Source organism: Humulus lupulus, chromosome 6 (assembly GCF_963169125.1).
Source record: "Humulus lupulus chromosome 6, drHumLupu1.1, whole genome shotgun sequence".
NCBI classification, from domain to species: Eukaryota; Viridiplantae; Streptophyta; class Magnoliopsida; order Rosales; family Cannabaceae; genus Humulus; species Humulus lupulus.
This window is the reverse complement of record NC_084798.1, coordinates 120,952,034-120,969,211: the sequence shown is the minus strand read 5'-3', so window position 1 is coordinate 120,969,211 and position 17,178 is coordinate 120,952,034. Positions and strand designations below refer to the sequence as shown.

Here is a 17,178-nt window from a genome sequence, read left to right as displayed (position 1 = left end):
TCTCCTTAACGACTTAGAAGTTGATTCATATCGATTGACCGTTGTTTTCTTAAAAACGCGAGATATTGGTAAGGGTTAACGATAACTAAGTCCTATCCTGGTTTTAACCGGGTCGTAAAACTTAGAAGTTGATTTAAATCTATTGATCGTTGTTCTTCTTAAAGAGCTCGAGATGTGGATAAAAGTTAACGCGAACTAAGTTTTCAAATTAAGTTCATGGTTTTAACCGGGTCATAAAACTTGGAAGTTGATTTAAATCTATTGATCGTTGTTCTTCTTAAAGAGCTCGAGATATGGATAAAAGTTAACGCGAACTAAGTTTTCAAATTAAGTTCCTGGTTTTAACCGGGTCATAAAACTTGGAAGTTGATTTAAATCTATTGATCGTTGTTATTCTTAAAGAGCTCGAGATATGGATAAAAGTTAACGCGAACTAAGTTTTCAAATTAAGTTCCTGGTTTTAACCGGGTCATAAAACTTAGAAGTTGATTTAAATCTATTGATCATTGTTCTTCTTAAAGAGCTCGAGATATGGATAAAAGTTAACGCGAACTAAGTTTTCAAATTAAGTTCCTGGTTTTAACCGGGTCATAAAACTTAGAAGTTGATTTAAATCTATTGATCGTTGTTCTTCTTAAAGAGCTCGAGATATGGATAAAACTTAACGTGAACTAAGTTTTCAAATTAAGTTCCTGGTCCTAACCAGGTCATAAAACTTAGAAGTTGATTTAAATCTATTGATCATTCTTCTTCTTAAAGAGGTCGAGATATGGATAAAGATCATCATAAACTAAGTTTTTCAAAAGATTGTAACCGAAATACGTAAAGGCAAAAAATAGAAGATCAATTAAAAGCGTTAAAGCAAATTGTCTCGAGGTGAAAGCACCTCATGCAAAGGTTACATAAAAAAAAGAAAAAGAAAGAGTATTATATTGGGGGGGGGGGGGGGGGGCACAAGAAAAGAAACGCCCTAAGCTCTGCCAGGTGGTCCCTTGGAGGTCGCCGTCTCGCCTCGCTCAGCTGTGCCAGAAACATCCCCGGTCTCCGAGGGCGCCTCTTTATCAAGGCGAGCTTGGAACTTCACCAGCAAGCGCGCCCAGAGACTCGCCGACATGAATGAAAAGTCTGCGTCTGGATTGTAGACCCAGCAATGGTAGAACAGATCTTCCATGGACTTTTCTAAAGTTGTTCGCTCGGCCTCCAGGGCATCCTGTGCAGCCTGGACCTCAGTCTTCGCAGCGTCTAGGTCCGTCTTCGAGGTGGCAAGGGAGGATTCGAGCTTTTGGATCTTCGAACGGGATTTCTCCAACTCGACCTAAGAGGCCGCCAACGCATCCTTGGCCACTTGCAGGGTAGTCTGATGCTCGTCCCTCATGTCCCCGAGCTGAGTTTTGGTCCTGATGATGCTCCGGTGAAGGGCGACAACGCTCTGCAAAGACGGAAAGACAATTTCCTTAGGAAAAAGCAGGGCAAAGAATAACAAAGTAAAAAACCACAAAAGTTAAGGTTGGCTTACCGTCATGGCCATGCCTAGTGAAGACTCCAGCACGCCCACAAGGCTCATTGTCTCGATGGCCCGGAGCTCCTTCTCGGTGAACTTGTATGTATGGCTGACGGCATAGTTCGTCGACTCATACACCGTTCCCCGAAAGCCCTCGGGGATCTTCTCCAGGTCCTGGGGATTGACTGGTATGTGCACATCAGAGGATACGATGGCCGAAGTCTTGACCTCCGTTACTGCGTTCCGGGCAGCGAGTGGAGCTCGCGGAGCCGGTGGAGGTATATTGCTTTCCCCTGCAGCAGGAGGAACCGTTCCCGCAACCTGTGAAGCTAGGGCTTGATCCTTCTCCTTTGCAGGAGACTTGGTGGGAGTCCCGGCAGCGTTCTTGGACGTCCGAAGCCTTTTCATTCGTGGCCCAGCTGAGGGGTTCCCCCCGAAGACCGTACCTCGCAGGCTCTCCTCGGGCTGAGACATCTCGTCTATCAAAACAAAAGCATGGTTAGTAAGAGTTAGCAACCATACAGATACAAAAACTAAGAGGTAAAAAGTATATGAATACTAAGGGAATCCTACCCCCCGAGCTCGGGGAAAAATCTAAGTCGATTACTTCCCGAGCTGGCGCAAGTTCTGGGCCCGAGTCTGACTCGGGGCTAGATTCGTCTACATACTGCCTAAGCCCTGGAGCTACGTCACCCCTCCGGAGTGATGGCCATGTTCAAAGGTTGGTCCCATACTCCTCGAATAGGATCGACCTAAAGGATAGGGTGTTATCTACTACTACAGTACCCCTAGGTCGACTATCTTGGTAATCCAGCACAAGCCGGTCGACGCAATGGAGCAGGGTCGTGTTCAGGTCCGGATCCCTTCGGTGACGATGGAAGATCTGCCTAGGATTGAACCTAGCTAGCTGGGGGTCTGCTGTGGCCCTATCTAAACTCCTAAACAAGTAAGGGTTACCTTGGCCAGAAGGACCCGCGGCTGCTCCGGATTGGATCCTCTCCTCGCCCATCACCGGGATGACCTCCAAGGTTCGCTTTCTATTCCTCACAAGCGGAACTTCGTCGCCCTCGTCCTCCTCATATTCGTCTTCAAGGGTCGCAGCCCTTGGTTGCACACATGAGTTTTTGAGGGTTTTAGGCACGGGAAAGTGGTCTAGGGTGCTCGGGTTTGGTTTCGCCACCGTGCTTGGTGGAACTTGGAATCCCGGAAGCTAGTTTGTACATGAAAACCCATATGTGAATATCAATGGAATTCGTTATCTTGGTTGTGACTAGGTGATAAGCTAGAGCTCGGGAATGGATCGTACTCGGGGGTCGTCCTTTTTTTAATTAAAGCATTTGACATTAAGGTAAGAAAACTGCACCTGTGTATGTGGATAGGATGGGACTAAGTGCTCCCTATATTTGGAATGTATTGTTATGTGATTGCTAAACACCATGTGAATATGCTGGGACTAAGGGTTCCCTTATAATGGTATGAATGTCATAAGGTGGTATTATGCCACGGGGACATGTGGTAATGGCCTAAGGGTGCCGAAATCCACACTTGCGCACAGGGCGCGGCTCGGACACTGGTATCCGAGGAAAGCTTATTATGCACTGAGCACGGTTTAAGCGGGCCGGAGTCAGTGGGTTAAACAGAGGGTGTGGCCTAAGTCGTCGGCCCTAAATATTATGTGGTATAAGTGTATTATATGACTGATTGTGTCTTGAATCTGAATGTGTGTGCTAAATATCTGTTGTAGATTATTGTCTATGACTTAATGAGTATCTGGAGCTGGATTATTGGTTATTGACCAGTATGTTGTCTTGAATGGATGTTATGGTTTGAGAGAACTGAGTAATGCCTTGTGGTTATTGGATTATGCTCTGTGAACTGTCTAGCTGCTATAACTGTTATGTTATGATATTATGTTTTCTTGCTGGGCTTCGGCTCACGGGTGCTACATGGTGCAGGTAAGGCTAGTTGACCATGGGTTGGAGAGCTCTGGGGGTAAGGTGTACATTTTCAGCTGCTCGGCCGCCACGGTCAAGGATTGTACAGGAACGGGAACCTAAAATGTATATTTTTCCATTAGAGTGGCTTGGTCAATTATTTATAATTAAGAATTTTGTATTTACGTTATTCAAACCCTGATTTGGGATCCCATATAGTAAATGTTTGTTTTCAATAAAGTTGAACCGTTTATAATCAAATTCTGTTTAATCTAATCCCTTGTGTTAATAGATACACAGTTCAAACTAAATGACTTGATTAGCAAGTCTTGCACTATTTCAAACACGTAGTGTAACGGTCTTGGTTATCCAGGGCGTTACAGTAGTGGTGCCAGGAGCGTGGTGGTCGACTCCAGTACACGCCTAGGGTCTATGGGAGCACCTTAATTTTAGTACTTGGTTGTACCTCCACTATCCGTTTAGTACCAATGTCAGAGGCTGGCTGTAAAGGACCACATAAGTTTCCTTGTTCGTACGACCACTACTTGTCGGGCGTGGAGATTCGGATTAGACATCTGGTGTTTTCAAGGCCGTACCCCTGTACATATTTCGTATTTGCACGATCTCTTTGGGTCATGTGTGGGCTCTTACCCTCACAAGAATGTCCTATTCTTTTAACCTTTGAATGTTGAAGTCCTTATGGGTCCCTCAAGAGGCATGGGAGGCATGAGCCTCGCATGATGCTCGACACACGAGGGGTGGGGGAGGGGGGAATGACCATGTGTAAAGGAATACCACTCGAGATGCCAGTGTGAGGTGGAGCACACGGGTGGCCTCGTGAGATACTTGACATGAGGCAGAGCACATAGATGGCCTCGTGAGATGCTTAGCATGAGGCGGTGTTTTTGAGTGCCTAGCGTGAGGCGATGATCCAAATGGGTGTGCGAGGCGTGAGGCCCTTGGCGTGAGACTGATCTGGATGGGCGTGCGAGGCCCTCTACGCGAGACTAATCAGAATGGGTGCACGAGGTGCGAGGCCCTTGGCGCGAGGCCTGTGGCCCCAATGTGAGATTGATCTGGATAGGCACACGAGACGAGAGGCCCTTGGTGCGAGACTAATCTGGATGTGTGCACGAGGCGCGAGGCCCTCGGTGCGAGACTGGTCCGGATGGGCGCATGAGGCGCGAGATGAGGGTCTCGCGGGAATGCAGCTGCTTGGCACACGAGATGCAAGACGAGGGTCTCGCAAGGTGCTACAGTTTGGTGAGATGAGGCACCATATTGCTAGCGGGGCTTTGCCTGGCGAGGCTTCCCAACACACATCTAGGGGTGTAGGCACATGTGCGCATTTGGTCCTTCACGACGCCTTAGCACAAGATGTGAGCCTTTCACCACTGCAGAATTTTTAGCATCCACACTAGCCCCCACTCTATGAGAGGGCCTTTAGGCGCTCTGGTAGACTCTTCGGTATGGTGTCTTCCAAGCATAGGTGGTGTTAGTGTGTTTCTTTGCTTTGGTGGTATGTAAAATCATACTTTGGAGGTGGTGATCCTCATGATCCCTTGAGATTGAATGTGAGCCTATCATTTGGCTTTGCAGATCCCAATGTGGGTGTTTGGTTTCATTCTTGACAATAGATCAAACACTGGATTCATTGGCTAGGATGAGTTTGAGCCTCCTATAAATAGGTCTTCTTCTCAAAGACAATTACTACACTTACTTCTTCTAGCTTGGTGGTGCTTTTGTCTTCAAAGCTTTCAAGAGGTGAGTGGTTTTGTCCCTCACAAGGGCACTTTGTCTATCTTTTTTTTCTTTTTTTAATAAATATTTATATATGTATACGGAGACTAAAGATGGTGTGTTTCTATCTCCTTTCTTTTTGTAGGCGCATATTTTTGACCCTCGGTACTTTTGCAGCTGTGACAGTACAAAACTTCACCCACTCAAGGTATGCCTTCACCCTTTCTCATGTTTAACGAGTCTAAATTAGCATTATTTGGGAAGGGTTGCCTCGGCCGGAGCTCCTTGTGAGCTGACTTATGTATTTGCACCCATTAGCACATATACCTTCCATTGCACCCAGTAGTTGGTCATTTTGAGCATATGTGTCTAGAGGTTTGGAGGTTATTCCTTTGTATCTTGTAGTACACTTTCCACCTACACTTGCACCGTATTAAAAATGAGGTGCGACTTTATGACATTTGAGGGGTTGTCTAATGTTCTTCCGGGGGTCGAGTTTGTAGACTTGTCCTCAGACTCGGGGTCCCCTGAAAACAATACCAAAGATACGACACCTTAAGGAAGGCACGTCTATGTCACTTAGAACGCATGGCTGAGCTTGGGAAAAATATTTGGGTTGTCGAAAGTGAGATGGAATCGATTATGAGGGGTGATGGAACCCCATTTTCCTTTGATTTTGACGCCTACCTTGTCAGCCTTAGAGTGAGCCTTCTTGACCTACAAAAGGAGCTGGAATTCATGGAGGGTAACCTCCCTCCTGAACCCTCACCTCCACATCCTCCTAGCAGTCCTGAGGTCACTCCCAGTTCCCCTCAGCCTTTGTCTTCAGTCCATCCTTGTTTGATGCTCCCACACTCGATGTCTCGATGGAAAACTCCAGTAAAAAGAAGAAAATTGAGGGTAAAGTGCTTGGTTTTGACCTCACCCTTTTCCTTTGATTTTGCAGACATGTCCAAGAGAATGAGGCGACAGGTTTCTCCTAAGAAGTCGGACTTCGTTCTTCTACTAGCATCCACCATTATTTCCAACGTGTTGAAAAATAGACTGTTAGAGTTGTCCGAGAAATACCATATTAGTAAGGAGTACAAACTGTATGTATCGTCCAATAAATGTCGGGCTGATAACTCCCCCCCCCCCCCCCTAAGAGCTACGTTGCTTTAAGTGAACATATTTTGAAGGCGGGTGGGACCATTCCTCTACACCCGTTCTTTGTCATGATCCTGAACAAATTTGACCTCACTCCACTCCAGCTAGCACCCAACACCTAGTTGACCTTGAGCTGCCTGTACATGGTGTTCATGAAGCTTAATGGTTGCGCTCCCATGACCCAAGAAGTGCATTTCATGTACAATCTCATGCCCACTCCTAAATCAAAGGGCTTCTACTTTCTACAGAAGGCCAACTCTCAAGTCTCTTTGATCGAAGGATCCGTTTCTAACCCAGATTCATGGAAGTAGGACTTTTTCTTTGTCAAAGGTCCTCTTTCTGTCCGCGAACATTTTCGCTCCTCTCCAAGTAGGTATTTCAAGTCTTCTCTTTTACATTGAGCTTGCTATTGTGGACCTTATAATCATATGATAGCTGAGTTGATTGTTCAGAGAGTTTTAGTATCCATGACGTTCCTTAGTCAGATGCGGCGCCGGTGGATGTCTTCCTTGATGCAGACCCTTCAACAAAAATGTCTGCCCATCTTTTTACTGTGGCCAACCTCAACTATTATGGTCTATCATGGGTTTCGGAGCCCAACCTGCTATGGCACACTTCTGAGAAAAAGAAGAAGGAAACTTCGACAGAACCTCACTCAGACGAGGGTAATGTTGAGTGGGTGCCTGAGGAGACTTCATCTCAATCAAAACATCCAGCCCGTCTATCTCCAGTCTCCAAGGGACGCTCTTCTTCTGCTCCTACGGACCGCAGCACAACCTCTCATTCCTGCAGTCCACAGTCCATGCAAGGGTTCATTGTTCTCCCTTCTTATGTGCAAAGGTATACCTAGGTTTCCGAGGGTATCCCTGAGACCAAGTGGAGAGGTCTCAAGAATTTCAGAGCTTAGGGAGACCCTTATGCACTCCACTCTTTGGGTGAGTTCATGCGTCTTACATTGGTATTTTTTGTGTTTTGGGTTCCCTATTTTCTCACCTTTCGCTTCCTGGCAGACTTCTAAGGTTGCTCAGCACTTGGTAGACTCGGCACAGGACCTATCTTCGTCAAATGCTGAAAGGGATCGTCTAGCGGCCAGATTTCAGGAGCTTGAGGGACAGCTTGTTGATGTCAGCCTCATGCTCAAGAAAGCCCTAGCGAAGGCCTCTTCGTCATCCAATAAGAAGAAGAGAGCGGAAGCTCAGGTTGAGGTGTTGCAGGAGAGGATCACCCTTCTGGAGGCTGATTTGGCAGAGGTTGAGTACAAGTCTGTAGAGCGCAGCCTGTATGGAATGTGGAGGCAAAATCCCGGTTTAGACTTCTCCTCCTTTGGTGATCATGTTGTTGCGAAGGTGGCTGAATGCAATGCTTGCGACGGGAGGCCTTGAGATTTCATTTTTACAACTTTCATTTTTCCATTTCGATTTGTTTGTATAATTATTCAGAACTTATTATACCAGAGAGACTTCTCTAGGTTCTTTGCCTCTTCCTTCAGGAACTTTTTGTGGTTGGTGCTGGCTTTATCCTGCAGGATTATCACGACCTTTTTTTTATTTTTTATTTTTTTTATATATACATGTGATATTTTGTTGTTGTTTCTTTATCCTTGAGGTCCTTTTGAGCCCGCTCCTGTATGCAGGACAAAAAGGGCTTCAATAGGTCTCTCTTTTTTCTGCTAACTTATTGATGTTTTATTTGGATCGGTACTAATAGTCTCTTCAGTGCACCTTGACTGTATTTGTGAGGATATGTTGACCCCTTGGGTTCTAGCTATCCTTTTATATATTTTCACGCGCACTTGTTATTTTCTTGCGAGAAGCGTCCTTCTCGTCATTATGCATAATACTATTTTTACAAGGGTCCCTTTTAGGACCCTTTTTGTCTAGACGGCTTGGAGGCCGCTCTAGGCTTATTGGTGGATGCTCTCCCTGAGGCCTTTCCCCTCGTGAAGGTATCAGCCTTTATTAAGGGGTTATCCTTGTGAAACCTCTTGGCTTCCTTGACATCCATAGGGGTAGCTAATCCTTGTTAATTCAAGAAATGCTCCAGGTTTATCAACGTATGTCCTCATTGAGGCCATACCCCTCACGGAGGTGTCTAGCCTTTGTTGTGAGCTTATCCCTGTAGGCCCTTTTGACTCCCTTGATGTCCATAAGTGTAGCTAACCCTCATGAACTCAAGAGGTCCTTTGTAAGGTTTTCTTCTTTATTTCTTTTTCCTTTTTTTTTCCATATACTCTGCCCTCAAGTGGTTGGTGAGATTCATCTCGTCGGGCACTTTGATCATTTTGCTCATGAACTTTAATAATTCCAATTGGTGATTGGTACACAAGAGTTAGATATGTGCTCGCGTAAATGACGAGTGTGACATGCCAATAAGAAACTTATTCATTAAAAATGTGTAGAGTACATAGGTATTTATGGCAACAATGTGCCTACTTCGTACAAGGGCATCTAGGTTTCCCCTCTAATTCATAGCTGCCTCTGAGGGGAGGACTCACAACTACGTTGGTAGGTTACCTAGGGTAACCCCTTTTACTCATCGTACTAAAAGTGGGACTTCACCCGATGTTCCCTTTCAGGCGTGTATCCTAAGATGGTCGTGCTCATCCTCTCCTCGAATACATTCTAAAGCTCTTTCATAGAAGTCACCTATGTCCTCTACTTCTCTCTTGAGCATACTTCCCCACATTCCGCTCTTTGAATGTCTCCCTTAAGTAATGGCCATTCTTAACTCTCCTCAGGTAACCTTCCCATTATTTCTACCTTTGCATTGAAGCGTTGGATATACTTTCTCAGGCTTTTATTTTTGCCTTGCTTCACATTGACGTGGCTCTTAACGGGTGTCGCATAGCCTAGAAAGGTGCATTGTTACTGGAGGCATTCCCCTCTCGAGATGTCGTGCGTGATCTTCTTGGGTGAGATGGGAGAGGTTCGTCTAGGATCTCTATCGAGAGTGGAGATTTTTCCATGGACTTATTGGCTTCCAGCTTCCTATTCTGCGCAGCGGCTATCTATTTTCTAAGGTTTTTCATCGTGTTGCCTAGCTTCTTCTTTCTCATGTTTATCGTGTTCAGGAGGTCGCCAATGGATAGAGCTCGAGTCTTTCTCTCCTTCACTAAAGAATATGTGAGGACCTTCTTTACTTTCACTCCATCTTCTCTTTGTTGAGACATGCCTCTCTTATCCCCCGGCTTCTTTGTTGAGACGGTGCTATTCGCATCATGTGCGTGCCCCCCACTTTTTGACTGCACCTATGGCCTAGAACCACCGTTGTGTTTCAGACGTGGGGAACTACTCTCTAGAAGTTGGATTTTTCCACCGTCAATGTGGAAGGTCATTTCCCTCTCTCCTTGTTCTCTCCCTATCTTTGTGGTGGAAGGTGCATCGAATTTTGCTTATGCCAGACAGTAGAACATTTCTAGCATTTTTTGCAGTGTATCCTCTAATTTTTATTTTTTAGGCGTAGCTCATCTATCTCTCTCTTATCCATTTTGATTCTGGTCTCCTCAGTAACTCGGAGGTCTAACTCATGCGGGTTTGTGCTCCCATGCACTGCCATTGCCATTGGTACTGGTGGTTTCATGACTGTGCAGAGGGATGTGTTATAACATTCCCTTGCTTCTTCTTTTTTTCCCCTTTCATACTCGCTACCCCTCCAGGCGTTGGGAATTTTATGGACAAGTGGTATACCTAGGTTATCACATTCAATTCACTCGGGGCAGGTCTCCCTAATACTGCATTGAAGGTCGAGGCACAACTTACTATGACAAAGTTTGTCTTTACACTGGTTTGTCTAGGTTGCTCTCCATTGGTGAGGGCTAAATCAATTGTGCCTAGGGGCTGTATCGAGTCCCCTGTAAAGCCGTATAGGGAGGTGTTGCAGGGCTTTAGGATCCTGATGCCCAGTTCCATCTTCTCTAAGGCTAGGCGATATAGGATGTTAGCAGAGCTCCCATTGTCTACCAAAACCTGATGCACCATCATGTTAGCCAACTGTACACTTAGTGCCAAGGGGTAGCTATACGAAAAATGCACACCCTGTATGTCTTATTCGATGAAGGTTATTGAATCGTTTTCTCCTTTAAAGCATTTTTGGGGTTGCTGTTCAAAGCTTAACATGCATGGAGGTGGACTTTGTCTGGCTTCTCTGGCGTATCTATCTCACCCCTTTCTCGATTCTCCTCTGAACCCTGGTCCTCCGAAGATTCTCCTCACCTCTGCTTGCACCTCTGGGGCTACATCTCGTGCCCGTGGAAAGGGTGGTCTGTCATCTGGTCTTTCATTTTCTCTTCAGACGTATCTACCTAAGTGCCCCCTGTGTATGAGTTCTTGAATTTCCACCTTTAAATGAGTGCATTCCATCGTTGTATGCCCAATGTCTTTATGATACTGACAATACTTACTGGGATCTCCCTTTGATCGATCTCTCTGTATTGGTGGGGGTCTCCTGAAGGGGACCTGATCATTCGCTATGTAGAAAGTTCGGGATGTTTGCCTAGGGCTACCTCTGTTTTTGTGCTTCCTCTAGTGGTCATCTCTTCTTTTTTGTGCCATTCGAAATTTCAGTGGTCGAGGGCTTGACAAGGGATGCACTTTTTCCTGCCTATAGTTTCTCATGGTCGTCTTCGACACGAATGTACTTTTGTGCCCTTTCATAGAAGTCGTCTAAGTTGGTGACCTCCTGTTGGAGCATGTTATCCCATAGCTTACTGCCTGGTCGCACTCCAGCCGTGATTTCCATCTTGAGTTCTCCCCTAGTTAAGCTTCCAACTTTCGCTGCCTCCATGTTGAATCCATGGATATAGCTCTTCAGCCTTTCTCATTTTCCTTGCTTGATGTTAGCGAGGCTAGTTCTTGGCATGGTGTAATTGCGCACTGCATAGTGTTGCTGAAGAAACTCGTCAGACAATTGTTGCTAAGACCTAATGAACCTTGGCCTAAGTCTCTTGAACCACTTATACGCAGGGCCCTTTAATGTGACAGCAAAGTAGTGGCATCTTGCCTTGCTATTATTCCCCCTTAACATCATTAGGTCATTGAAGACGCCAAGATGGTACTTTGGATCAGTATTGCCCTCGTAAGGGGTCATGTGAGGCTCTTTGAAGTTGGTGGGGAGCTGCACGGCTTAGATTTCCATAATGAAGGGTGATTTGTAATCAAACTTGTCATCGACAGCGTGCCCCCCAGACGTGGTGATTATCTTGCTTCGTAGGCTTCTTTTGTTCAAGGAGTCTCTCAAGTTGGATGGGTTGGCCTTTCCTTTCTTTTTGTCTTCCAGAGGAGCCACAAGAGGTATGGTCCCTCATTCGTCCTTTTCCTATTGAGTTCTTCCCTCAAGTCTAGGGGTGTTTCCCTTGAAGTGACCTCAACTTCGTTTTGAGGGTTAGCGTCGTTCCTCCGCTCTGGCCTCTTGGGCTGCTTTGCCTGCCCGAGAAGTTCATAGTGCTTTGGCTGTGGGGTATTGCTAGTGGAGAGTCAAGTCCTCCCATCATCTATAGGGACTGTGGTTTCTCCTCCCTCATGGCCTTTTTCCTTTTGCCTAGGAAGAGGCATGCTTAATTTTCCCTGAAGCAGGCCATTCAACACCTCTTGAATATTTTCTAAGGTAGTTTCTAGAATTTGATTATTTTGGTTCAACTCACGTATCTCCTCTTCGTAGAATCGTGTCATAGAGCTTGAGCTTATGGAATGTACTTGGGGACTCTTGTCGGGCCTGCGTGTCGAAGGCCCCAGGTCTTGTCGGCCGGAGTTCGACATTTGTGGTGGCCTAGGGGAAGGAAACACTCCTGTGCCACCTGTATGGGCAGCCGCTGGTCCTGGAAGGTTTTCATCGGACATGACAGCTGGGGATGAAGCTCCCTTTCACCTTCAACAGCCCTGGGCTCCATTGGTGCATCCATATTTTTGGGTGGTGGAGGATTACTCAAGGAGGCTTTCAGCTGATCTCCGTCCAAGTGGACCTCAAACTCTCATGGTTCTCTCAGACGCTTAGAACGTCTTGGCATCTTTCCCTGCTGGAATCAATAGAAGAACAATGGCTTGGTACTTATCCTTCCCACAAACAGTGCCAAACTGTTGACAGTAAGAACTCGTCAACTAAGTCAGATCAAGAAATTTGTGAATTATAAAAGAAGTGAACTTAAATTGACTGAACTTCAAGCAAACTTTCTTATAATTTCAAGAACACAAAAAGTAAATGCTAGAATTTCAGAATGGAAAATAGAGAAAACGTAAAATGTGTGTTTTCGTTAGACATGCCTGGTTACCAAACTCTCAAAATTATACCTCCTTCTCAGGTGAAGGGAGGTCATATTTATAGTAGAGCACTATTGGCTCGCTGTACATGGTGGTCCCTGGGAACATGACCCTGCATATGTAGTCTACAGATGGTAGTGGTGCTTGAAGCGTGGTGGTCGGCTCTAGTACACACCAAGGGTCTGCGAGAGCCCCTCAATTTTAGTACCTGGTTTTACCTCCACTATCTGTTTAGTACCGATCTCATAGGCTAGCTGCAAAGGACCACATAATTTAACTTGCTCGTACGACAATTACTTTTCGGGAGTGGAGATTCAGATCAAATATCTGGTGTTTTCAATGCCATACCCCTATACGTATTTTGTACTTGCACGTTCTCCTTGGGTAATGCGTGGCGCCTTACCCTCACAAGGCGTCCTATTCCTTAAACCTTTGAATTTTGAAGTCTTTATGGATCCCAATAGATGACCCATCTCTTAGAGGCATGGGAGGCATGAGCCTCGCGTGATGCCCGACGCGGGGGTGGGGGGTGGGGGGGATGGAATGACCAGGAGCAAAGCTATACCTAGCGAGATGCCGGTGCTAGGCAGAGGTTCATGGACGAGCTTAGCGAGGCACCATCGTGAGATAGGGATCATGTGGCGCAAGACGTGGCCTCACAAGATGCCTAGCGCGAAGCAGAACACACAGGTGGCCTCGCGAGATGCTTGGCGTGAGGTGGAACACACAAATGGCCTCACGAGATGCCTAGCGCAAAGTGGTGTTTCTAAGTTTCCAGTGCGAGGCGGTGATCTAGATTGGTGTGCGAGGCTCGAGGCCCTTGACGCGAGACTGATTTGGATTGGCGCGTGAGGTGCGAGGCCCTCTACACGAGACTGATTTGAATGGGCGGACGAGGCACGAGGCCCTCGGCGTGAGATTGATTTGGATGGACGCATGAGGCACGAGGTGGATCCAGATGTGCGTGCAAGATGCGAGGCCCTGGGCTCGACACTGATCCGAATGGGCGCACGAGGCGTGAGGCGGATCTAGTTGGGTGCACGAGGAGCGAGACGAGGGTCTCGCGAGGTGCTATAGCTTGGTGAGACTACGCACCATGAGGCTAGCAGGGCTTTGGCTAGCAAGGCTTCTCAACACACGTCTAGGGGTGTAGGAACATGTGCGCATTTAGGCCTTCATAGAGCCGTAGCTCGAGATGTGGGCCTTTCACCAGTCCATAATTTTTAGCATCGACTAGAACAATGGAGAAGTCCGTGCGATTAGCCCTGCTAGAGAGGACATTTTTGCACCAATTTTTAGAGGAAACCAATTAAACTCTGCTCACAGAGAAGTTACCTATGTTTCACGATCTCGAGATACTGGAATCCAAGTTCGTGTGAATGACCAGGCTCAACGACCTCACTAGAGGATTGTGAGCTTTGCTTAAGGAAGATTTTGGAAGGAAAGCCATCATGAAAGGAGGTCACAGTACACACTCGCAAAGGCAAGAGACCGACCTAAGAAGTCATTTGAGCTCAGCTTGAAGTTTTCATTCTAACCACCAGTCCGACCTGCACGATCACTTAAATGCCCAGTGGGGACACCAAGCTCGCAATAGCGATATGAGTTGTAATTAGACTAGGGAAAACCCTTCTTTAATGTGTGATGATGGGAATGTCCCAATTAACCCAGCTCAAGCTTGGAGGGACGATAACCCAAATAGTGCGTAGCCTAGGATGGGATCTAATAATCAACTCCCATTCAACTCGGTAGTGGAGGATTCAACTATAGAGTGGCTTGCTATGATGGAAGAGCAAATGAGGCATCTCCTGTGCGGGAGAAACCAAGACGATTGCAATTCTGATGAGGAGCTCAAACTTTTAGCTCCTCATATCACTGCATCTCTGTACCCAATAGGTTTAAGATGCCGCACATGACTAACAATGACGAAATAGCCAATTCATCAAGCCACATTTGGACTTTCAATACTATGATGAAAGACCATAATGTGAGTATCCACTTGCAATGTGTCTTGTTCTCAGCCACACTTACAGTAGGAGCCAAGCTATGGTTTAACAAATTTAAAAAGCATCCAATCACCTACATGCAATAGTTGTTGACAGAATTTAAAAAGCAGTTTCGAGTTGCCAAAGAAGTACTGGTGGAAGCTAGTTTCTTGGCCAATATAAAAAAATAGATGGGTAAGTCTCTCAAAGCTTACATAAACTGGTTCACCAATATAGTTGCTCAAGCTACAGACGCTGATGATAGTGCCAAACTCATGGCGATGCAATTTCGAATCACCATGGAAGGTTAATCGTGGAAAGAACTCCAAAGAAAATGAGTGAAAAATACAAATGAGTTTGTGGACTGAGCTCAAGAATGGATAATTCTCGAGAAGGATGAATCAGTAATGTCTGGAACTAGCAAAATTCCCACTCAGCCCGCTGGAGTGGAAGAAAATATTGCAGCCACGACTTAGCCCGCTACCCACAATAACTAGGCAGGAAACAATAACAAGAGGAAGGGAAATAATGAAGGAGACCGAGCAAGGTCCAAGAAGAACAAGCCTGGGGACAAGTACGCCTCGATATTTACCGCATATACCGACCAAAGGGATATGTGATAAAACATATATCTTGCAAATTCGGCTCATCTTCCGAGGAAAAAATAAGAGCTTATGAGGAATCAACGAGCAAAAAGAGATACGACCAAGTTCTATCGTTACCCCAATGACATTGGCCACAATACTGACGAATGCCGTCAATTTAAGAATGAGATCGAGACTCTCATTCGAGCTGGAACGTCAGTACAGTACACCTAAAATTGGGTAGCTCCCAATCAGTCAGCCATGTAGAATCCACGACCAGCTCTGGGAAATCCAGTGATCCCACCACCAGTTCTTCTATCTTTGGAGAATCATTTCATCCCTCCTTCTATTGAGGGAGGAGATATTGCCACAATCGCAGGTGGGCCTCACTTGGCCGACATAAGCAATGGGGCCCAGAAAAAGGAATATCAAGGAGCTAAAAACTCATAATGGCACAATGTTCACTCTGAAGCAACGATTGTCAAAGAAATAGAGAATGGACAAGAAACCTATATTTTTATAGAGGACACAAGCCTTGTCCAACTCCCATACTGATCCGCTGGACAAAACCATTCAGCTCACATACAAGAAAATTTAGAGAATCCTGATTGATAACGGGAACTCTGTAGACATACTATTCAGGTCCACTCTCAAGAAGATAGGACTATCAGTGACAGACTTGAATGCCTGCTCCATATCATTATATAGGTTCTCAGGAGAAGGAACGAAAGCAATCGGCCCTATCGAGCTCATTGTAACCATTGGTAATGAAATACAAGCTATGGCGAGGATGCTCGAGTTCATTGTCATAGATTGCCCGACTGCCTACAATGTCATTTTAGGGCGACACGCATTGATAGTGTTCGAGGCCATAATTTTTGTTCGACATAGATATGAAGTTCCTTTCACCCACTGGAATCTGCATAATAAGAGGGGATCAGCTTGGTACCAGGCAATGTTATACGTTTCCATGAATCGAAGATCACAACTCGGAAAGCAAGCCATGGTGATAATTGAGGAAAACGAGGAGCCCAGGGCGATGGTGGTCGTCGAGGGGGCACAAGAACCTCAAATGAAAGAGGACGAGGTCGCCCAGCGAGAAGAAATTGACCCTAGGATAGGCGTAGACCGATTTGAGCTCCAAGCCTTGGAGATGTTAGATGAGGTAATTCTTGACCCAGAAGAAACCTCAATAGTTGTAAGGATTGGAAAAAATCAATGCCAAACACAAAAGGGCTTTGATCGCATTTTTAATAAATAAGCTCGGTATCTTTGCCTGGTCACATGCCAACATGGTAGGAATCAGTCTAAGCTTGATCATGCATACCCTGAATTTGTAGAGAAAAATACCTGCCAAGTAGCAAAAGAGAAGGTTGTTGGGAAAGGAAAGATGAGAAGCTCTGGAAGAAGAGGTAGCTCACCTCCTAAAATGCAGATCATTAGTGAGGCAAAATATCCAACGTGGATAGCCAATCCTGTCCTAGTTTCAAACCCAAGCAGGAAGTGGGGGGCCTGTATCGTCTTCTCTGGCCTCAATAAGGCCTGCCCAAAGGAATATTTTCCTTTACCAAGGGTTGATCAACTTGTTGATGCCACAACTAGTCAATGAGCTCATGACTTTCATTGACGCGTATTTTGGATATAACCAGATCGCGATGAACCTTGAGGACAAAGAGCATACAAGCTTTATGATCGAACAAAATGTATACTATTAAAAAGTCATGTTGTTTGGGATGAAGAATGTTGTAGCAACTAACCAGAGAATGGTAAACAAGATGTTCATTAAACAGATCTAGAAAAACATAGAGATGTTTGTTAATGACATGCTCATCATGTAAAAAACTACCAACAACCATGTATCCGACCTGGAGAAATGTTTCAACATGCTAAGAAAGTACAACATGAAGTTGGGCACCCCAAAAATGTACCTTTGAAGTCTTGTCGGGGAAGTTACTAGGCTTCATCGTTAACTCGATGGGTATTGAGGCTAATCCTGAGAACATTAGGTCACTGTTAGTGATCCCATCACCCAGGTCG

General features: G+C 45.7%; 1 protein-coding gene across 1 annotated transcript; it reads left to right on the top strand.

The window, feature by feature from the left end:
• The first annotated feature begins 15,922 nt into the window (after positions 1–15,922).
• LOC133785420 (uncharacterized) lies at positions 15,923–16,750 on the top strand. The gene is made up of 2 exons (XM_062224660.1): positions 15,923–16,306; positions 16,448–16,750. The coding sequence occupies exons 1-2, from the start codon at positions 15,923–15,925 to the stop codon at positions 16,748–16,750; spliced, it is 687 nt and encodes a 228-aa protein (XP_062080644.1).
• Positions 16,751–17,178: the final 428 nt, after the last annotated feature.